This window comes from Fukomys damarensis, unplaced genomic scaffold (genome assembly GCF_012274545.1).
Source record: "Fukomys damarensis isolate Sample0158 unplaced genomic scaffold, DMR_v1.0_HiC HiC_scaffold_39, whole genome shotgun sequence".
Lineage (NCBI taxonomy): Eukaryota > Metazoa > Chordata > Mammalia > Rodentia > Bathyergidae > Fukomys > Fukomys damarensis.
The window spans coordinates 52,966,550-52,990,853 of NW_022900951.1; the positions used below are offsets into that span (position 1 = coordinate 52,966,550).

At 36.8% G+C, this 24,304-nt stretch overlaps 1 protein-coding gene across 4 annotated transcripts in view; it reads right to left on the bottom strand.

Moving 5' to 3' along the window:
* The window catches only part of Ophn1 (oligophrenin 1), a 418,396-nt gene that overhangs the window by 256,038 nt on the left and 138,054 nt on the right, over nt 1-24,304 (bottom strand). For all 4 annotated transcript variants that reach the window (XM_010632184.3, XM_010632183.3, XM_010632182.3 and 1 more), the window contains one exon: nt 12,177-12,238. In XM_010632184.3, coding sequence (XP_010630486.1) covers nt 12,177-12,238 — 62 coding nt within the window. The remainder of the gene's footprint in view (nt 1-12,176; nt 12,239-24,304) is intronic.

Sequence of the window (24,304 nt, forward strand, 5' to 3'; positions counted from 1 at the left end):
CTCAGGCTCTTGTGCCTGCAAGGCAGGCAGTGCCATTAGTACATATTTTATCTACATGCTTTAAAAAAGTTAGCCCTCCAGTTACATGTCTAGGTATGATTCTAGTTTCAACTAAATAGGCAGACTCTAAATAAGGCAATGCTAACATCTGTATGAGAACACCCTGATGATTCCTGACATTCTGATCTACTATAGCTTCTAAAACTACCCCCAGGACTGCCAACACCCAGAAGAAAATATAAAATTAGGTAAGAAGAAATAATCTTTCCCTTAGGGAAAGAGTAATTCTCTATGTTTCCATGGCTGCCTTTCTAAACCCTGTGTGCTATAAGCCTACTCTTACATAATCATGCAACTCTTCCCCACCTTTGCTGACTTTTATAAAAACAAATCTCTTGTCTACAAAGACTGCCAGTTCCCAACTACAGGATTCCTCTGTAGAGATCTTTCTATAGAATTCTCTGATACTTACCAAGATCCACATGATTTCTCACCCAATCAAAACTATACTAGTACTTCTGGCACCAAAACTTAAGATATCAGTGACTCTTTTTGGTTGGAAACAAGAACCTTCTATAAAAGTACCAGCCCAGGTTTCTTGCTCAACACATTTTATACTTCTTTGGACTGTAGATTATATACCATCAATTTGGGTACCCACCTAGAAACAAATTAAGAGATTGGTGTCACAGACCCTATACAGGGAATCATTTTTCTTCCTTACTACTGTGGAAGCCATAAAACGTGACCACAAATTCTTTAATACACTCCCTTCATTAAGAAATGGCAGGGAAGTCCCTTCTATCTTAAAGATGAGTAGGATTATTACTATCTAGAACAGAGTAGTACAGAAGTCACTCTATTTCTTCTGAAACTAGATTATAAAATGTCAGCAGTATCTAAGTAGTCCTCTTAGAATACTCTCCCTCAGAGCCGTGAAAGATTATATAAGAAGTTGGACTCTTATGAGATTAAAAGCTGGAGAGGTCAAATGTAGACATTCAGGTCAATATCTTATACCCATCCAAATGCAGCCTTCCAGTGATTCCCATTAAAGGGCCAGACATGTGGAAAGCTGTTCTGGACTCTTCATATCAAACCATCTGCCAGGTGAATACCATCACATGGAGCAGAAGATACACCCAGCTGACCCTTGCCTGACTCCTGACCCACAAACTCATGAAATACAATTAGTTTTAATTTAACCTGCTAGGATTTAGAAATAGGTTGTTTATTCAGCAAGTGATAGATAATTTGACAAACCTTTTCCAATTTCACAAAGGTAAAACATAGAAAGTGGCCATCTGTGAAACATTAAGGAAGTATAGTTTTGAACAGGAAGTGAACATGCCATTTGTAAAGAAATACCATGGAACAAGCCTCTGTATGGGGGCCCAGCTGGGTCTTGCATGTTCAGGCATGTCCAGGATGGCACAGTTGATAACTTTCATGTTACAAAGGGGATGTCCCACACAAGCAGGTGTGCAAGTAACTTCCTCATCAGAATCAATGAGGTCGATACCTTTGCCATATTTGGCTCCTGCCCAGTCTAAGAAAGTAGTACATGATTCACTAAAATGGGAGTCCATTGTTTTTCATTTGTAAAAAAATTAATGTGGCCATATCCACATTCTAGGGCTATGAATTTCCCTACTGTGGTTATTCCAAATCTAATATGGAACTCTGCTTTTAGAAAGTATTCAAGTTGTCAAACACCTACCAGATTATCCAGACTGGGGTATAGAAGACCTTTTGACACAGCCCTAGGAAATGAGAGTCAGGTACAATCAAGCAATGATTTCCTGGCAAGGTGTGAAAGGCTATCATTAACCTTCACAGCATTCCTGGAATTACAGGTAAGTAGAAATGGGAAGCAAATACTCAATATGAGATTGAAAAATTGTAGAGAAGAAAGGGGTGCATGTAATTAAAGACAGAGCAATTGAGTCAGTCATGTGGCAAAGAGCGAAGTAAATGGGTAAGAAAAACAACTCAAAAGAGGAATCCTATTTTAATATGTTACTGCTTTATTACTGGATAAATAAAATTGATCAAGAAATAAGTAGAGCTAAAAAGAAGTACAGCTGAAATTTCTGGTGATGTGTGAATAAAATGGGCAGCAATCCACAGACCTTTTTGGAGCGGAAGATAATATTAATAGGGTGTGGATTAGTTAGTAGACTACCTAAAAGGATTCTCAGAAACCACCCATATTGGGCTCTCCTTAGTAACTTTAGAAACAAATTTCTTAAACTAAGAAATTTCCCAAGTCACATTTCCACAAACAGAATCTCATGGGTAATCAAAGATAACTAAATACACTTACATAATCAGCCTTTCTCCACTGTATGAAACAACTCTGTATATATTATATTTTTTTTACTACCTTATAATAAGCATAAGAGATGGGAATTTTTTTCCTTGCTTTGCACATAAGGGGGGCCTAGAATAAAAAAAGTGATTAGTCTGTGGTCAACAAGTGACATCATGGCAGAGCCAAAATTAGAGCCTAAATCTCTAATTCCCTTATCTCAAAGTTCTGCCTACAATCCCACATATCTAGGAGCCTAGGTGAAATGCGAGCAGTATTCTGAGAAGCCAGTACCACACTGGTAAAAGGGAACAGAGATTATGAATAAAAGAACCCTTGTAATTGGAATAAATGAATTTAACAAACCTGAAATGTGAATAAAAAGTCAACCTACCAAAGGAAAAAAATGGTAGGTCACTTTGCTTCCTGCATAGATTTCCCATTTTACCCTCTCCTGGCCTAATGAAATGCATACTGATTAACATAAGTATTTACAGATTAAAGGCCCAGTGACTATGAGTGGGGGCCAAGGGCCTGAATTTCAAAACAACATCCCAGATGATGGTGGTGCTACTGGTCTAGGCATCACAATAAGATTATTTTTAACACTATCAAAATAATTAGACTCTTCAAAAACATCTACTCCTTAGATACAAATCTAACAATATAAAGATATGTATAAGGAAACTACAAAATTCTTGTGAAATTAATCAAATAATATATAAATAAATGGAAAGATTAATACGTTTCTGGATAGAGGCAATAGTTTTAAGTTTTCAATTCTCCTCTACTTGATCGATACATTCACTGCAATTCTAATTAAAATGCCAGTAATTTATTTTGTAGATATTGAAAAACTGATTATAAAGTGTATAATTTATTTTAAACCTTCCTACAAAGCTATAGAAATCAAGACAATGTATTACTGAAGGAAGAAATATATCCATATTACAGAAATCGTACATACAAATAGAATCAAGTGATCTCTGATAAAAGAGAAAAGGAAATTCAATGGAAAAAGAATAATCTTTTTGAACAAATGGTTCTGGAACAATGGGAGACCCACATGGAAAAAAAATGAATGTAGACTCAGATCTTAAACCCCTCACAAAACTTAACACAAAATGGATGGTAGACCTAAATGTGCAAAACTCTAACAAGATAACAGAAGAAAATCCATCTGACCTTGAGTTAGCAATGACTTTTTAGACACATTAAAAATATGATCTATAAAAGAGAAAAAAAAATGACTATGTTGAACTTAAAATTAAAAGTTCTACTCTACAAAAGACAGTGTTAACAAAATGAAAAGACAAGGTGCAGAGTAGAAAAAAAAAATCTTTGCAAAGCACATATCCAGTAAAGGAATGCGATCAAAAATATACAAAGAACTCTTGTAACTCAAGAAGAAAACCTGCTAGGGAATTGATTATGTTAAAGTATTTGGTGACACCGCCATTTGGGGCCGGACTTCCAGGTTCTTCTTCCCCTGAGCCCCTGTCTTGAGTTTCCTTTTCCCCAAGACCACCTCAGCATATAGAATTGAAACGTAAAGCTTCCTGCAGGGCTCCCTCCTTAGAGGGCAACGTGGCTTGTGATAGGCTAAGAGCAGTCGATCCCACCCTAATAAGGTGGTCTTTGGCTGCAAGCCCCATAAATAGGCTAGCACTTCCTCATCTCTCTCTCTCTGCTCTGCTACCCTGAATAAAATCTCCAGTCAGACTCTGGTGTTCATGGCCTAGTTGTTGTGGCTTAGTTGTTGAGCGTTGCTGTTCCCTTTCAAATCCAATTTAAAAAATTGGCAAACTACCAGAACAGACAACTCATTAGAGAAGACATACACATGGAGAATAAACATATGAAAATATTCTCCATATCATACTGTCATTAGGGAACTACAAATTTTTAAAAAACAATAAAATATCACCAAACACCTTTTAAAATGGCTAAAATTCAGGACTGGGGATTTAGCTCAGTGGTACTGCTGCCTGCCATGTAAGCAAAAGGTCCTGAGCTTGATCCCCAGTACCAAAAAAAAAAGACAAAACAAACAAGCAAACAAAATGGCTAAAATTCAGAACACTGACATCCTCAAAAGCTGACCAGGATGTGGATGAACCACAATTCCCATTCATGGCTGGAGAAAATAAAAAATGGCACAGCCACTTTGGGAGGCATTTTGACAATTTCTTTCAAGTCTAAACATATTCTTACCATATAATCCATAAATCACCCTCCTTAGTATTTACCCAGATGAGTTGAAAATTTATTTACACACAAAAACCTATGTACTAATATTTATAACCGCTTTATATTGAAACAACCTATATGTTCTTCAGTGGATGAATGGACAAACAGTGGTGTATCATACAATGGAATGCAAGATAAAAAAGAATGGAAAAAATATAGAGGAAACTAAAATGTATATTGTTAAGTCAGAGTTCAACCTGACAATGTTATACACTACATGATTCTTACTACATGACATGCTAGAAATGTCGAAACACAGTAAAAAAGTAAGAACAGTGCAGTGGTAGTCAGGATTTCAGTGGTGGAGGAAGAAGGGAAGGTTAAATAAGTGGAGCACAAGGCATTTTTAATATTTAGGTCCATGAATCTCTTCTGTATGGTGACAGGGTAACGATGGATGCATGTATATCTTTAAACATGTGTCAAACTCATAAAATATATAACAAAAAGTGCAAACCCTAATATGAACTATAACTTTGGTTAATAATACTGTAATGAAATTAGCTCATCAAGCATGATAAATATATCTGGTTTACAAGATAATTAAGACGGGAAATGGGTAGAATGTAGGGGTGGGAGAGTATATGAGATCTCTCTGTACATTTCACTTATTTTTTTTTATAAAACTACAGCTCTGTAGCAGAGGCATGGTAGCCCATACCTGTAATCCCAGCATTCAGGAGGCTAAGCCAGGAAGATTGCAACAAGCTCAAGGCCAGCTTGCGCTACATAGTGTGTTCAAGACAGGCTTAAACTGCACAGCAAGGCTCTGTCTCAAGAACACACACACACACACACACACACACACACACACACTAAAAAAAATCACTAAATATAGGTTTAAGTTTATTAGGATTTTAAAAACAGGATTTTATGTGTTAGGGCAAAAGTTATTGCACACATTTTAAGTAAAAGTCATTTGTCAAATACAAATAAAGTCCATATTAACATTTCTGGTAGCAAAGAAAAAGTTTTATAAATAGATAGATAATTTGACTAAGAACACTGAAGGTCAAAATGGGCACAGCAGTGAGTGCCAGCACCTCAACTTCTCCAGGAAAAAGTGTCTAGAATCTGGAAAACAGTATCTTGCAGAGGAATGCAGGTGAGTGGAGGTTACCCGGAATCATGAAGGAACCGATTAAATAATACAGAAGAAATAGGTCACACAGCTGACAGCAGATGGCCAGTTGCCAGCTTGGAGGCAAAGTGAAACTAAGAATTTTTTATTCATGGAGAACTGGGGAACTGCATCTGGACCAAAAGAATCATCAGCAGTTGGAATCAACAAGGAAAACCCAGGACACTGATTCCAGAGTGATCCTCCAGAGTCAACAGTTGGTGAGTGACAACAGCACAAGCCACAATCCTGAAGCAAACTGGTGGGAAACAGTACTGTAGAGAACAGCTAAGTGTTTGAACCTGGGTCTCAGAGCAGTCCCCTGGATGCTTCACACTGCCAGTCTCCCAGAGTGGGTGGGGAAAAGACAGGGAGATGGTCGGCAGTTGGAGAGCAGACTGACAGGCAGGGACTGGTAAACACAGATCAGGCTCCTGTGGGCACAGGCCAGGTTCATCCTGAGCTACACAGGATTGGAAGCTCACACTGGTGTCGTGTTCTAACTGTAAGCAGTTCTCTGCAACTAGCACAACTCTGGGAACAAGCTGTCACTCAGATTTCTAGCGTGAACAGAGACATGTACTAGCTTCAGCTCTGCTTCTTAACACTACACTGTTTAGATAGGCTCTATCCAAAACAAGAGAAATGTTTCCTTTATTGTTGTGTTTGATTATATTACTTTTTCATTTATTTTCCTTTTTTGATATTTTTTACTTTTTGCTCTTTTCCTCCTTCTGTACATTTGTCCCTACAAATTTACTCAATTATTTTAACTTTTTTCTTTTATGAGCACGTCTGTGTATATGTGCTTCCTTTCCCCTTGATTTTTTTCTCCCAATATCATTTATAGAGGGTAAAGAAATTATCCCTTTTCCCTCTGTAACCCCTCCTACATCCATATCTCTTCACTTGACTTCTTCCTCCTGTGTCTTATTCATTCTCTTCTTTTCTTTCCTCTCCTCATTTTCATTTCGCTCCCATTAACTTCTCTCTAATATTTACAGCCATAAAGTCTTTTCCATCCCCATTTCTCACTACCAATTTTGTATCAAATTTCCCCTGTTATCCACTTCTAAAGATATAAAATACCCTGATATCATTAGGATTCTTTGCCCCCATTCTACTTCCTGCTTTATATACCACAGAGCAAAGGACTTAAAAAAATAAAAAATATATTTTTGTCTCTTTTTCTCCCCTCTCTGGCATTACATTGTCTCAAACTCCTCAGGTAAAGATAACTGATTCTATAAAATTCCATTAAATACTGTTTTTCATCAGTAGAGGAGACACAGACATCAAATTTAATGCACATTAAGCTGGGCGTGGTGGAGCAAGCTTATAATCCCAGCACTCGGGAGGCTGAGGCAAGAGGATCTCTGTGTGTTTGAGACCAGCCTGGGCTACATAGTGAGTTCCAAGTCAGTCTCAACTACATAGTGAAACCCTGTCTCAAAAAAAAATTAATGCACATTAACTGTGGGTTAAGACTTGGGTTGATATGATGCTTACAGTATAACCATAGATTTCTTCTCTAAAGCTAAAAGGAAACCCAAAATAGTGTCTCAAAAATAGTGGTATGTTATTTTTCAACTATCCAGACAGATACAACTGTAATGGATTAACATATTACTACTGTAGGTGATTAGATTGCTTAAAAATAGTCCTGACTCATGGGGACAATTTTGTACCAGCGAAATTGTCTGCCAATCCACAATTACTCCCAAAGAGAACAACAGCAAGAATTCCTAACCCAAGTACACAGACTGAATCAGACTCTGCAAGAGTGCCTGCAACCTAGCAGAAAGGAGTCCTGAAACTGAGTTAACTTCACTATTGTGGTAGAGAGATCAGAGGACTTACTGGGGTGTGTGCCCTCAGACTCTGGCAAAGAAGCTACTTAGGAAACACATATGCAATGTCTCATTGGAGTACTTAATCTGTTCTCTTTGGACCTCTCATAGGTTTAAGTTTTTCTATGTTTCTTCATTTATTTAGTAATATGGCATTGTCTTATTTTTTTATGTTTCCAGTGTTTATTAGGATATTACTTTTGTGGATTTGTTTGGGAAGTTAATGACAACAGGACAACTTGTTGAAATGTCTGGGACACTATGAAAGCAATGATAAGAGTAAGATTCTTCACAATCAATGCTCACATTAGGAGAACAGAGCAAACTTAGACAACTTTATGAGAAATCTAAAGATTCTTTAAAAACAACAACAAACCATCTCCAAATTGCCATTAAGGAGAGAAGTTATAAAGAACAGAGTAGAAATCAATGAAATTGAGACCAAAACAAAAAAGTTTTTTAAAAAAACCAACAGATTGAAGAGGTTGTTCTTGCAAAGAATAAATAAAATAGAGAAGCCCATAGCAATACTAAAAGAAAGTGGGAAAAGACTCACACCAATTCAATTAGAAATGAAAAAGGTAAAATAAAAACAGACAGTGTAGAAATCCAGAAAATTGTTACTACTTCAAAAAATTGTATTTCAACAAATGAGCAATTTTTTAAGAAATGGACAGACTCCTAGACATTCAAAACCTATCAAAAATAACCCAAGAAGACAGACATATGCTTAACAAGCCATAAAATTGACACAGTGAAAGGAATCTACCAACTAAAAAGCCCTGGACCTCATAGAGTCTGATGAATTTTACAAAACTTTTATGGATGTTACATTACCAATATGCCTAAAGCTCTTCATAGAAACTGAAAGGGATGGAGTGCTCTCAAACTCATTTATATAAGCCAGTATCACCCTGATCCCAAAACCAGATAAAGATGCAACTAAAAAAGAAAACTATAGGCCAATCTCCAAAACAAACATAAATGCAAAAAAGTTTCCACCAGATATGAGCAAAAACAATATACATCATAATTAAATAGGTTTCATCACAGAGAAACAAGGATGGTTCAATATATGTAAGTCAATAAACATAATATATCACATAAACAGAATCAAGGTAAAAAACTATACGATCAATACAAAAGATGCAGAAAAGTTCTCTGCTAAAATTCAACATCCTTTCATGAAAGAAAAAACTAAGGAAAACAGGTATGGAAGAACCATACTAAAATACTACGATAGTATGATAAAAAATACCATACATGACAAACCACTAGCCAGCATCATACTAAATGGGGAAAAGCTAAAAGCATTCCCCATAAAATCAAGAACAAGAGTAGGATGCCCAGAATCTTCTGTTCAACACAACATAGTAGTTGAAGCATTTGCCAAAGCACTTAGACAAGAGAAAGAAATACAATAGATATATAAAGGATAAACACAAATTATCGTTACTTGCAGATGACATGATACTCTACATAGAAGACCCAAAGAACGCAACCAAAAAAACTTTTATGGGGCTAGGGATTTAGCTCAGTGGTCCCATACCTGCCTCTCACAAGCAAGGTCCTAAGTTCAATTCCTGGTACAGGAAAAAAAACTTTTACAATTAATAACAAACTTCAGCCATGTAGAAGGATATAAGGACAACAAACAAAATTAATTAAGATCTGTGTACATGGCAAAGAATGAGATGAGAAGGAAATTATGAAAGTACTAACATTCACAATAGCTTCAAGCAAAATGAAATACATAGGAATTATCGTAATCAAGGAAGTGAAAGACCTCCACCAAAAAAAAAAAAAAAAAAAAAACCTACAGTACACTTAAAAGGGAGACTGAAGAGGACTTCAGAAAATAAAAAGATAGCCAGGCATGGTGGCCCACACCTTTAATCCCAGCACTTGGAGGCCGTGGCAGGAGATCACTGTGAGTTCAAGACCAGCCTGGTCTACATAATGAGTTCCAGGTCAGTCTCAACTACACAGTGAGACCCTGTCTCAAAAAACCAATAAATAAATAAATAGAAAGATGTCCCCTGTTCCTGGATAGACAGAATCAATATCCAGGTCACTCAACTACACAGTGAGACCCTGTCTCAAAAAACCAATAAATAAATAAATAGAAAGATGTCCCCTGTTCCTGAACAGACAGAATCAATATCCAGGTCAGTCTCAACTACACAGTGAGACCCTGTCTCAAAAAGACAATCAATCAATCAATCAATAAATAAATAAATAAATAAACAGATGTCCCTGTTCAACTACACAGTGAGACCCTGTCTCAAAAAACAAACAAACAAACAAATAAATAAATAAATAAAAAGAAAGATTTCCCCTGTTCCTGGATAGATAGAATCGATATTGAGAAAATGGCTATATCCCCAAAACTGTTACACGGAGTTAATTCAATTCCAATAAAAATCCAAATAGCATACTTTACAGATCTAGAAAAGAACAATTCTAAAATTCATAAGAAACAGAAGAGACCCAGAGTAGTGAAAATAATTTTGGGCAACAAGAGCAAAGCAGAAGGAATAGCAATACCTAACCTCAAGCTATACTACAAAGCAATAGTGACAAAAATGTCATGGTACTAGAACTAAAACAGATAAATGGGTCAATGAAGCAGAACTACAGACACAGAAACTTCCTTAATCCATTCAGCTATTTGATCTTCAACAAAAGTGTATGTTGGCAAGACAGCTTATTCAATGAGTGATGCTAGGAAAACCATTTACCTGTGTGCAGACGATTGAAATTGGACTCGTATCTCTCACCATATAGTAAATTAAAATAAAAATGGATCAAACATCCAAACTTTAAAACAGAAACATTTATAACCCACTGGAAGATAAAATAGGTAAAACACTTAAAGATAAAGGTGTAGGAAAGAATTTCCTAAATAGAACCTCAACTGTACACAAATTAACACCAAGAATCATCAACTAGGATTGTATCAAACTAAAGTTTCTGGACAGCAAAAGAGCCAATCAGTGGAGTGAAGAGACAACATAAGAATGGGAATAAAATTTTGCCAACTAGTCCTCAGACAGAAGACTACTAGCTGGAATATAAAAATAACTAAAAAAAAATTAAACCACCTAATATTAAAAATCCAGTCAAGAAATGTAAAAGAGAAATGAAAAGACACTTCACAAAGAAAGACAAATGGTCAACAAATACATGAAAAAATGTTCAACATATCTGTTCAATAGAGAAATGCAAAGTAAAACAACACTAGGATTCAATCTTACTCCAAAACTAATGGTAATCATTAGGTAATCAAACAATAACAAATGCGGCATTCCTGTGGTGAAAAGGAACCCTCCATCATTATTGGTGGGAATGTAAACTATTACAACAATTAGGGAAATAAGTATGGAGATTTGTCAAAGAACTGAAATCAGAAATTCCATATAACCCAGTTATTCCCTGCTAAGTATATTCGCCAAAGAGTTTAAGGCATTGAACTACAAAAATACTTGTGTATCAATGTTTATAGCAGTACAACTTTCATTGTTTATAGCAATGCTTATAGCAGAACAACTAATAGCTAAATCCTGGAATTAGCCTGTATACCCACCTACAGATGACTGGATTAAAAAATGTGGTATCTACATATAATGTATTAGTACTCTACTATGCAGAATGATAGATTTGGTACATTTGTAGGAAAGTGGATACACCTGGAAAATATAATGCTGAGTGAAATAAACCAGACTTTTGAGTTTCAGTACCATATGATATCTCTCATTTGAGTGAGGCAAAGTACAAAGAGAAAAACAAAGGATGGATACAAGGGGGAAAAGGGATGGATCTTTTGCTATAGGGAAGTAGTTCAAGGGAAAAAGTGCAAGTCATAAGGAGGAGGATATGGGGAAATAAGTAGAATAAAGATATGCTATGTACAGGAAATTAATAACCTCAATTAATGTAAATATTACATGCCATAATACAAGCTAAGATTAATAATATTAACAAGAATGAAAAAGGGGGTAGGCAAAATCAAGGAGAAGAAAAGTAGTGGGAGAGAAGGGGATTTTAAAAAAGAAGCTATGGAATGTACATTTGATCACTTGCCATGATGATTTTAAACTTCATAAACTGCAAAAATGTATTAATAAAATTGAAAAATTAAAAAAAAAACACTGAAGGCCACAACTTTTGTGAACATCTTCAAAAGTCTAGTCTAAAGTTCTCTGAAATCCTTTCTCATATAGGGATGGGATTTCCACATTATTTTTCCCTCTACTAATGCCAAATTCTCAGGGTAGGAGTTTGAAATAGGATAATCAGATCTACTGGTTAACTTTGTTCTTGTTTATTTTTGATATTTTTGTTGTTTTTCAGAATTAGGGATAGAACCCAGGGCACTTGGCTATCTTTATTATTTATTTAGAGACAGGATCTCACTAAATTGTTAAATTGGCCAGGCTGGTCTCAAACTTGGGATCATCCTGTCTCAGCCTCCCATAGTGCTCTGCGACACCATGCTGGGCTGAATTAACTACTTTTACAACACCAAGAAGCCATAAGACAAAACCTGAAAACAGCAGATCAATCCAACAAATGAAGACCAAAAAAAAAAAAAAATTCAACATAAGCCATGATCTCAGCTCCAGACACAATATAAGTGACTTACCATCATCATCCTCTCATTTTCTACTTCATTGAGCAACTCAGCAAACTCTTTGAAGGATTCAGCTGGTAGGAGAGAATAAATGATAAAAAACAATTATGGAGTTGATTAGACAAGCGGACAGGGATCTGCCCAACATAAATTAGGGACCAGTGCCTCAAGCTCACATGGTCCCTAGAGGAAAGCATTAAGATAAGGCTAGCAGCAGAATGTGTTTGGTGCCTGTTGAATGCTTTTGCTCTTTTTCTTTTTTTACTAATCCCCATTTAAGAGCTTTTCCATAAAGGATATTTTACATAATTCTGAAACACCATCAGGAGTACCTAGAACTTCTCTCATTCCATAGAAAACAAAATGAATAAGGGAGGGGCAGTGGATTTGCTGTGTAAAGAATGGTAGCTCTAGAATTGCAAAACTTGAGTTTGGGCTCCTGCTCCACTACTAACCAAACTAGACAAATATATATTTTTAAACTTTTCCTGCTTTAATTTACTCATCCATAAAATTAAATTAACTCATTTCAGAGTTGTTATAAAAATGCAATGAACTATGCACTGTGAACAGATTTTTATAAAGTTCTGTGCCATTTCTCTTGATTTTAGAAGCATTGTGTTATAGTAAAAAACACATCTGAATTACTAGCTATGTGACCTTACACGAGTTACTCAACTTTCCTGAGATTCATTTTCCATCCCTAGATTTAATTCCTATCTCATAGGTTTGCTTTGATAGTTAAGATAATACAGGTAGAGCTCCCAACATACATGGTAACTGTTCAATAAATGTTAGTTCTTTTCCTTGTTGAGTCCAAAGCAGTTGTTCTCAATCCTGGCACATAAGAATCACTATCAAATGTAGAGCTTAAAAAATACCTTCCCCAGACCAATTTCACTCACATTCACCTATAGGAAAACACTCAACTGTTTCTCTGTACTCACAAAACTTCTAATACCAAATGTGCAGGGATTTCTCTAATATTAAGCAATTTTCCAACTCTTTCAGAAACCAAATGGTCCTAAAATTTAATTATGATACTAACCACCCCGGATTAGTCCAGGCTCCATGAGTACAGGGCCCAGTACCACAAAATTAACCCAGACTTCTGACATCAATCATAAGTCCTGCATTTGATATGTACATTATAACCAAATTAAAGGTTTCCATAAACCCCTTCTCAACCTTGATGATTTCCTAGAATGGTTTACAGAACTCAGCAAAATAATTTATTTACTGGAAAATGTTTACATTATGAAAGATACAACTCAGGAGACACCAGCTGAAAGAAATGCAAAGGGCAAGGTATGTGGGAAGGTGTACAATTTCCAGGCCCTCTTTACATGTGTTCACCAATGTGCACTTCCATATGTTCACCAATCTGGAAGCTCCCAAAAGCTCATTGTTTAGTGACTTTTATGGAGGTTTTATTATGTAGATTTGATTGATTAAATCATTGGATATTGGTGAATAAGTTGATGTCATCAACCTACCTCTCTAGAGGTTGAAGAGTAAGGCTAAAAAACCCAAATCTCTAGCCAGGAGATTGGTTCCTTCAGCAAGCAGCCTCCATACTCCAAAAGTCACCTCATTAACATCAACTCATGTATGGTGGGTGTGGGGGAGTTGATATGAATAGCAAGACATTTCATTCACCTCTAGCACTCAAGAAAGGATATAGAGACTCTGAGTCAGGAACCAGGGATAAAGACCAGATATGGACTTCTTATGACATCACAATATCACACAACTTGCTAAGGGTCAGAAGCTTGACTGGCCAGACACAAAACAATTATGGACGTTTAAGAGGAAACGCAGATGTTGAGTCAGGAAATATAGCTGAGTATAGTATGGGAATATGGTATGATATTGAAACAAAATTTAATGAATATACAAAACAAAATGACAGTGAAAATAAAACTATGTTCTCATGGTACAGAGAGTAAGACATAGCTATCCTATTGTTTGTTTTTGGCTTTATCATTATATTTACTCATCTGCCCTGGCCCAATTTTGTCAGAATTTATACATTTGGTTGAAAAAAGTGAAATAAAAGGTAAATACCTTCTACTACAATAAGAGGTAGGTCATACAGTGTTTCAAACCATATAATGCCTCAAATCCTGGAGCAACATGTGCCATTCACAGCCATCCAGCCCTGATCACACAACCGTAGCGACAGTAGTAGCAATCAATTTGAATTAGTGAGCCTAGGGCTGTCTCAGTTTGAAAAGTGAGACCTCCACATTCCAGAAAACCCTATAGTCTCAGTCTGTCCCAGACTGTCAATTACAGGAAAGGACAGAGAACTTACTCTATTCCAGTAATGGCAAACCTTTGAACATGAGTAACCAAACAGAAACCTAAAACCCACTTATTTAGTGCAAACTGCAAATGCTGCAATAAAAATTAAATACTGAGCTTTTTAGTAAAGAAGAAACAGCTCACACATTAACATCGTTGGTCTTAAAAATAAATAAACAAATAACATGTATGCCATACATTGGCTACCACTGCTCTATCCCAATGTAGGTGATTGCATACTTTTAGGACGTCTCTGCTTAAAACTCTTTCCTTAATACTAAACCTAAATCCTGCTCCCTGTATTCTAGTTTTACACAGGTATCTGATGAATAATCTGGAGAATGAAAAATAAGAAAGACACCAAGGGTCTCAGAAAGAAAAATATCGAGTGCATTAGATGATAAGGATTCTAGTTTAGGAGACAGCACAGAGAGAGAAGTGGCATAATTTTAGTGAGAAGCAGATCTGGATTGGCAACCTTACTGTATCCCTTTCTTGCCTTGTGACTGGATAAATGATAGACTCCTTTGGAACTTCAGCTGTTTCACTTGTAAAATAGCCATGATCATTACCTCTAAAAGTGTTGTGATAAGAACTAAGATAGATGGTAAATAATGACTGTCAATACATTGTAGATAATAAACATTATCCCTTCTCCCACTTCCCAATGCTTTACCCTTCAAAAAGGCAATTCTACCACTTACTGGCAGGGTGACTAGGAAAATCACTTTTCTCCCCTAGACTTCAATTTTTACACACACATACACAAATTAAGCTTTAGTGTTCCTTCAAATTCCCCAACTTTCTACCAGAAGCATGAAGTATATTCTTAAATGGTATCTGAATCACAGAAAGCATATGAAAAGCTTGGAAAAACAAATGTGCCCAAATTAATTTTAAGCAAAAAACTTTTTTATATTAGCGTATGTTTGTAATACATACTGGCAATGTTCATTCTGAGGAATTAGTACATGTATATGTGACAGCTTGATTATTTTGATCCGTTCCTCCTCCACTCTCCTAAAATCCCCCTTCCCATGATCTTCTTCCTTATGTCCAAAAAGACTGCCTTAACTTTAAAACTCTTAACAGATTTGCCTTCCTAAAAGAAATGAACAACTAACGCAGAGTTCTTAGAATAAAGGAAACTACATTCAGGGTCAGTATAGAACATAAAACGAGAGCATTTCTTTCTTCTAAAAATTAAAGAATTGCATATACACAGGGACATCTTTCAAACACTGTGAATTCATTCAAAGTTCAATTTTGGAATAGAAATAATAAATACCATACTCAAAAAGAATAAATAGTAAAACAATTGAAATGATAATAGAGTCCCAGTAAGCTACAAAAGAAGTCAGAGAGATGATGATGACGTTGTGAATGCTGTTGTCGTTGGTGGTGGTGGTGCTGCTGTTCTTCTTCTGATATTTTTCTGATTAAAATCAGTTTGCAATCTAAAGGAATTGGGGAAAGTTCATATTAAAATATTTAAATGAAAAGATGAATCTCCTGAACTATAAATGTTCCAAGCAGCTGCCTGAAGTCTTAATACTCAGAGCAACTTTATTAGGTTATTATCCTTTATTTGAGAAGAAAAAAATGAAGGAGCACAGAGACAAAGCAACTTTGCTCAAGGTCACACAGTAAGTAAGCGGTAGAGTAGGCTTCAAATCCAGACCAAATCCTGCTGCCAGAGTTCATGTCTTTCCACTGCCACACAGCCTACACCTCCTGAGGCAGAAGTAACTGATGATTGGATTACTAAATATCATCTGAATAGATCACTATAAGTAGGCAGAAGTGACAATTACCAGGACCTAGCTTTTGAAATTAGTCTGGAATTGTCATTTTTTAAAAATCCAAATTCAACAATATTAAAGATGTATCAAAGTGAGTTTTACTGGAAAGGTCATATCATTTTTTAAATGAAGATATAATTTACATATGACAAAATGTAACATTCTAAAATGAAAAACTCAGTGGTCTTGGTATATTCAGACTTGTGTAACCATCACCCTTTTCCTACTTGCAAAATATTTTTATATCCCCAAAAGAAAGTACAAATCCATCAGTATTGTACTCCCATTTCCGCTATCTCCCCAATCACATATAACTACTAATCTAATTCAAACGTCTATGGATTTACCTACTCAGATATTTCATCTAAATGGAAACATATAATATATGAGCATTGTGTCTGGCTACTTTTATTTATCATATTTTCAAAGTCCATCCGTATTATACCTGGTATTGTTCTTTCACTACTTTATATTGCCAAGGAACATCCAACTGTATAAACAGATGGCATTTGATTAATGGAACTAAAATAATGGCAATTTGTATTTTGGCTTTTCCTTATTACTAATGTAACGATGAACAGTGTGTATGAATTCTTGTGTGGATATATTTTTTTCAGTTCTTTTGAGTATATACTCAGCCATGAAGCTGCTGAGTTATATGGTTAGTTAACCTTTTGACCTAATAGCAAAATTCTTTTCAAATGATTCTATGAGATTTTACATCAGGAAAAGCAATGTGCAAAGGTTCCAGTTTCTCTAAAACCTTTCTAATACTTCTTATTTTCACCTCTCTTTTTTTCTTTAATTTTACTGGAACATTTTAGATATACAATATGTTGACATTCATTGTTGGGAGTTTGCACCTTTTATGTAATATATCTTGGTTCTTATTTTTCCCCATTCCCTCACCCTCTCTTTACCCCCTCAACCCCTCCTTATTTACAAAAACTTTCTTTTCATTTTTTGCTTTTCTCACATTTATTCCTTCTTTTCTCTCCTTCCCTCTACCTCTCCTACTTCTCCTTCACTTGTGGAAGTTTTCTTCCTATTTCATGTTATCTATTCTACATTTTGATTCTTATTTACACTTTCTGTATCTCACACCACAGAAACTATTCAGTATTTACATGTATATCCTAGTTATTACGCTTAATAGTATTGCCTCAAGTTGCATTCATTTAGCTATAAAAGCTTCTAGTTTCTCATTCGTTATAGCTGAGTAGCACTCCATTTTATTTAAAAAATTTTCTATATCCAGTCTCCAGTTGATGGGCAACTAGGATGTTGTAAAGTTTTAGATATTACAAACTGTGCTGCTATGAACATGAGCGAACATATATCGCTGTGGTATGATTCATTCTTTGGGGAAGATATTCAGCAGGCTGAACAGCTGGATCAAATAGGACTTTTAATCCTATTTCTTTGAGATATCTCTGTACTGATTTCCACAGGGGTTGCACGAGTCTACACTACCACGAACAGTGGAGAAGGGTTCCTTTTTCTCCCACAGACATACCAGCATTTGATATTGGTTGATTTCTTAATAGCAGTCATTCTTTCTGGGGAGAGGTTGAATCTGTGTTGTATTCATCAGCATCTCTTGGATGAATAGTGATGTTGAACACTTTTTTAATGTTTATTTGCTATTTCTACTTCTTTGTATGAGAAATGGCTGTTTATTTTCTTTGTGCTAGTTCACATGCAAGTGAGGTTTTGTTCATGAAATATTTTCCTTTGCCAAGGTCTTCAAGGGTTCTACCTAACCTCTCTTCCAGCAGTTCAGTGTTTCTATTTAATATTTCAGTCTTTAATGCATTTCAATTTTAGCTTAGTACATGGTGAGAGATATAGGTCTCGTTTTAATCTTTGGCAAGTTGAAACCCAGTTTTTCCAGCACAATTTATTGAAGAGGCCACCTTTCTATCTGTGAGGGTGTTTGCTTCTTTTTTCAAAGATGAAGTAGCTGAGTATTTCTGGAGTTGTTTCTGCATCATCTAGGCTGTTCCAATGATCCTTGGGTCTGTTTCTTTGCCAGTACCATGTTGTTTTTATCATAATAGCTTTGTAGTATAGCTTCAACATAAGGATTGTCATCCTCCCTACCTTATCTTTGTTACCTAGAATTGCTTTTGCTAGTTTAGGTCTCTTTTTGTTCCAAAATAATTTTTGGATTGTTTTTCTCAAGATCTGTGAAGTATGCTGCTAGAATTTTAATTGAGATTGCATTCAATCTATATAGCAGTTTTGAAAGTATGGCCATTTTCATTATATTAGTATTTTCTACCCAGGAGCAAATGATATCTTTCCATTTTCTTACATCCTCTTTGACCTCTTTTTTCAGAGTGCTGTAGTTTTCAGAGTAGAGCTTTCTTTTGTTAGGTTGATTCATAGATATTTTTTTGGATGCTATTGTAAAAGGAGTTATTTGTCCAGTTCTTCTGTCAATGAGTCGGTTGTCCATGTACAGGAAGGCTATTGATTTTTGGGCATTGACCTTGTATCCAGCTATTCTACTAAATTTGGTTATTAAGTCTAGAAGACGTTTGGTGGAGTTCTTGGGATCTTCTATGTAAAATATCATGTAATCTGAAAATAATGGCAATTTGACTTCATTTCCTGTTTTTATTTATTTAGTTTCTTTCTCCTGTCTAATTTCTGTGCTGTTTCCAAAATTATATTGAACAGTAGTAATAAACTTGTCTTGCTCCAGATTTTAGTATGATGGATTTCAGTTTTTGACCATTAAAAATGATATTGGCTGTTGGTTTTTCATAGATGACTTTTATCAGATTGAGATAAAGACCAACTATTTCAATTTTCTGTAGGATTTTTATCATGAATGCATGTTGGATTTTGTCGAACACATTTTTTGCATCTATTAAGTTGATCACGTGATTTTTGTCCTTGGCTCTATTAATACAGTATATTTCGTTTATTGAATTGCATATGTTGAACCATCCCTACATTCCTGGGATGTATCCCACTTGGTCAAGGAGTATGGTCTTCTTGATGATCTTCTGCATTATGTTTGCCAGTATCTTACTGAGGATTTTACACCTATGTTCATTACTGAGATTGGCCTATAGTTTGATTTTTTGGTTGGGTTTTCTCTGCTATGGGGATCAAGGTGATGATTGCTCCCAGGAATGAATTTGGGAATATTTCTTGCCTTTCAATTTCATTGAGTAAATAGTAGTGGCAATATTTCTTATCTAAACGTCTTGTACAATTCAGCAGTGAAGCCATCAAGACCCGGGCTTTTCTTCATTGGTCTTACATTTTCAATTTCACTGATTGATATTGGGATGTTTAGAATCTTTAGTTCTTCTTTGTTCAACTTTGGTAATTCACATGTATCTAGAAATCTGTTCCCATTTCTTCTGTGTTTTCCATCTTATTGGCATATAGCTTTCTGAAGTAGGTATTGATGATCCTCTGGATTTCTGCTGGGTCTGTTGTAATTTCACCCTTTTCATTCTTAATTGCATGGATTTGGATCTTTTATTTCTTTTTTTGGTAAGGTTAAGGGTTTGTCAATTTTATTTATTCTTTCAAAGAACCAACTCTTTGCTTCATTGATTTTTTTTTATTATTCAATTTGTCTTCATAGCATTGATTTCTGCTCTGATCCTTAAACTTTCCTCCCTTGCATGAGTTTTGGGTATATCCTGTTCTTTTTTGAGAAGCTTGAGATTCAGCAGTAGTTCCTTTCTTTGAGCTCATTCTGTTTTCCTAATATGAGGGGAATTCACTTTTGTGAATTCCCCTCATAAGATTGCTTTCATTGTGTCCCATAGATTCCAATAAATTGTATATGCATTTTCATTTAACTGTAGAAACTGTCTGATTTCTTAGTTTCCTCTGTGACCCATTGGTTATTCAGAAGTGTGCTGTTCAATTTTCATGCATTTATAAAATTGTTGTGGTTTCTATTGCTACTGATCTAAACATTCATCACACTATGGTCTGGTAATATACAAGGGATAATTTCAATTCCTTTGCAATTATCTATACATGATCTACAAGCAAGTATGTGCACTATTTTGGAGAATAACCCATATGCAGCTGAAAAGTATGTGTATTCTGGTTTTGTGGAGTGGAACATTCTCTAAACATCTGTTAAGGCCATTTGTTCAAGAGTTTGACTTAGTTCTAGTATTTTGTTGTTTATTTTTGGTCTAGTTGATCTATTTGTAACAGATTTGTGACAGTGGGGTATTGACGTGCCCCACTACCACTGTATTAGTGTTTATTATATTTTTCTGTCCATTAGTTTTTTTAATATAGTTGGATGCACTACTATTTGGTGCATATATATTTATGATTGTCATCTCTTCCTCTTGAATTGTTCTGTTTATAAGAATGTAGTTTCCTTCTTTGTCTCTCTTAATCTGTTTGATTTGAAATCTATTTGATCTGCAAAAAAAGATAGCTACTACTGCATTTTTTCAGCTTCCTGTCACATGGTGTATTGTTTTCCACCCTTTAACTTTCACTCCATGAGTTGGTTTTTTGAATTAACTGTGTTTCTTGTATGCAGAGTATTGTTGGATCTCGCTTGTTGACCCATTCTGCCAAACTATTTCTTCTGATGGTGAATTGAGATCATTAATATTGATGGTGATAATTGATAGTCTCATCCTTCTTATGATTTTTTTTGGTTGGATTCTCCCCTTTGCATTCAATTTCTTGTCATGACTGATGGATTCATTCTGTTAGGCTTCCTGATGTTGTCATCCTCACTGTCTCAGCTGCTCACCACTTCGCCAATTCCTGGATTCAGAATGATGGCCTTTTAGATCCCTGCAGTGCACTATAGTCTGCGGGGGGTGGGGGGTGGCTGGGGCCTGTGCACATTTAGGATGGCAAGCCCACCCGTGCAGCTCTTGTCTGGGAGGGCCTTTAGCTGGGAGCTGTTAACCCCAGTGGCTGGTGTCTTAGTAGGCTTCTGGCTGGGTTCAGGGCACACTTAACGATGGTCATCTGGGTAGGCCTCTGGCTGTTATCTGCATGGCTATGAAGCTCTTTTCCAGGCAGGCCTTTGTCTGGGGCCTGGGCCCAAAATACTGATATCTTGGCAGTATCCTGGCCAGGACCTGGGTACCTGTGCCACTCTGGTCCATGCAGGCTTTTCCCCGGGATCTGTGCTCACTTATGGACAGTATCTGGGCAGGACTCTGTCTGCTGCCAGTGCACTTGTATAGCTGTTTGTCAGGTGGGTCTTCTGCTAGGGCCTGGGCCCAAACCACTAGGGTCTGGGCAGGGCCCTGGCTGGGACCCATGTACCCACGCCTCTCTGGTCCACATGGGCTACTTTCTAGGTTCCTCATGCACTCACTTTTCATCTTTTTGAAAACCAAGTGGATTTGAAGTAATATCTCAATTGTGCCTCTGTTTTACATTAACCTAATGATCACTGATACTGAGCATCTTTCTATTTTTTCTTGTGATTGTTATCCATGTGTCCATCTTCTTTTGCTCATGTGAACTAATTCATCTGTCAGAAAAAATTTCAATGCAGTATAATGTTGAGGTAATGGTATGAATACTATTTGGAGCCTTTAGGCAAATTCATGTTGAGAATCAAGAACAAAGAGCCCAAAATGTTTTAAAGAGATTTAAAACATTTTGAGTTGGGCCAGAAAGCAAGCTCCAGTAAACCTGTGGACTGCAAAGATAGAGCAGAAAAAAGCTTGACTGATGATAAGGAATGGGAGAATAGAAAATATGGTCTGAGGTCATCACAAGAAACAGCAGGACTCCATCCTTTGCAGCTGCAAAATTACAAAAGTGAAAGACTCTGCTTTGAGAAGAGAGCTCCAAAGCACCATGTTCCAGAATGCAGTAGCCTAGGTAAGCTGTTCCTCAGAATTTTGTTCATAGACACTGAACCCCTAGAGCCAAGAGAGAAGGAAGCCTGGCTACTGTTGCATCGAGCAGCAGATCTTGGCATCATCGACATGTTCTGGTTTTCGGTGCATGCAGAATGCAAGGGTTGCAGAGTCAGGAAGGCTTTCACCCAGATTTCAGAAGAAGGCATAAGAGGCCAGGCAGTATGCCCAAGAGGGCAGTGTGTGAACCCTGAGTGTGAATCAAAGGTGCAATGGAGACTCCAGAAGTTGGGAGAAGCTAGGAACATGGATCATCTGAGGAAAACTGCAAGAAGGGAGCAGAGCCTGCCCAAGAGAAAAGCCATAGAAGCTACAAGCACTGGCAGTGCCACAGGGGCAGAGCCACCCAAGCTCTTTGGAGTTCACAACTTGCCACAGGTTTCCAGGGATTCTGGAAGTGGAACTGTGGGACTTAATGTTTGCCCTTCTGAATTGTGCTCTTGCTTTGTTCCCATTCCTTGCTATCCTTCTTTGTAACTTTTAGAATGGAAATGTTTATCTTGCGCCACTGAATGTTGGAAGTGTTTAAATTTCTTTTCATGTGTACAGGGGCCTGAAGCTGAGAGTTTGGCTTATATCTCAGAAACTTTGGACTTTTCAGCAATGCTAAAACTGTTAGGACTTTGGCAACTCTTGGAGATGGACTAAATGTCTTTTGCACAAAGGGATATGCATGAGTCTTTGGGGAGCTAAGGGGGGAATGATAAGGATTCTATTTAGATGTCCCCCCAAAGCTTCAGGTGGTCATAGGTTGAGCATTTCCACAAGGGTACAGATCTAGAGTGTTTGATGCTGGAATTGATTTATGGTGTAATGATAGAATCAAGGGCACTAGAATTAAGGGTATGAGTGCTACCCACCCTAAGTAGACCAGATAAGATAAAAGGGGCAGTACAACATTGTTAAAGTTCTCCCGTTGTTGCTTTTGCTGTTTTCTGCCTATAGTGAACTATTTCACCTCTGTAATGCACTTCTGCCATGTGCCATACTGTCTTTTATTCTTTGCTCATGGGCCATTTTTTCTGTTTCTTTGCATGTCTCATAATTTTTTGTTGAAAACTGAACATTTTAAATAATGTCATATGACAACTTTTGAAATCAGAATAATACAGTTCCTTTTCCAGGGTTTGTTCTTTTCAATGCTGTTTGTTTAGTGGCTTCATTTATTCTGTAAAGTTTGTATTCTTAGTCATAAGAAGCCACTAAAGTCACTATTCTTTAGCTTCCTGGTCACCAAATGACTGGACAGATTTCTGCACATAGCTTGAATCCATAAGTCTCCAAATCCTTGTTGAAGGGCTCTGTATATGTTTTGGGGTGTCTTTAAAATTTACCCAGAGAGTTTACAACTCTCCCTTAGCCATCACTTCCTTGAACCTGGGCTCAAATTCAGCCAGAAGTGAGAGATTAGGGCCTTCTCTGTGCTTTTACAGAGAGATATAAACACTGCGCATTTGCAAGGCCTATACATGTATATGAAATTCTAGACTTAAAGGAATATGGAACATGAACCCCACCCCCTTATTCCAGGGAGCAGAGCATAAACAGAGATCCTGTGAAACAGCTGAGAGGAACCAAGTCCGGGTGGCAGCTAGAACCCATCATCTGAGCTGTGAGGAACTGAGCAAGGGCAGAGGTATGGTGGCAGAAGATAGGTGGCAAGCCTAAGCCTGCACTACCAGGGACTCCAATGTCATTCTTAAAGCCTGAAGGTCCAGACACAGGAGAAGAAGTGATGGCATCCCAAATGGCCGGTGAGGGATTCTGCACTCATTGCCCCCATGCAACCATCCACTTAGTCTTCTGCACCACAACTAGGCCTGCTACTGTTCCACCTGCACTGTCACCAGCTATGTGTGGACTCCCACAGAAGAGGAGAAATATGGTGCCATGATATGCAGCTTTTGAGGATCATTTCCTCAAGGATTATTAGTCTTAGAAATGGGAGAATCGGTCCAAATTTTTGAAATACATGAAGGAAGGTACAGAGGAGTTTCAAGCAAAAAAAAGTCAAATGTAAATAAGATCTTTACTGCAAATAATATTCACTTGAAATAGGCAATTGCTAGCAATAGGGGGAAGTATGAAACTGTGGCTCCACTGGAAGATTCTGTTGTGCCTGAGGTTACTGCAACACTAC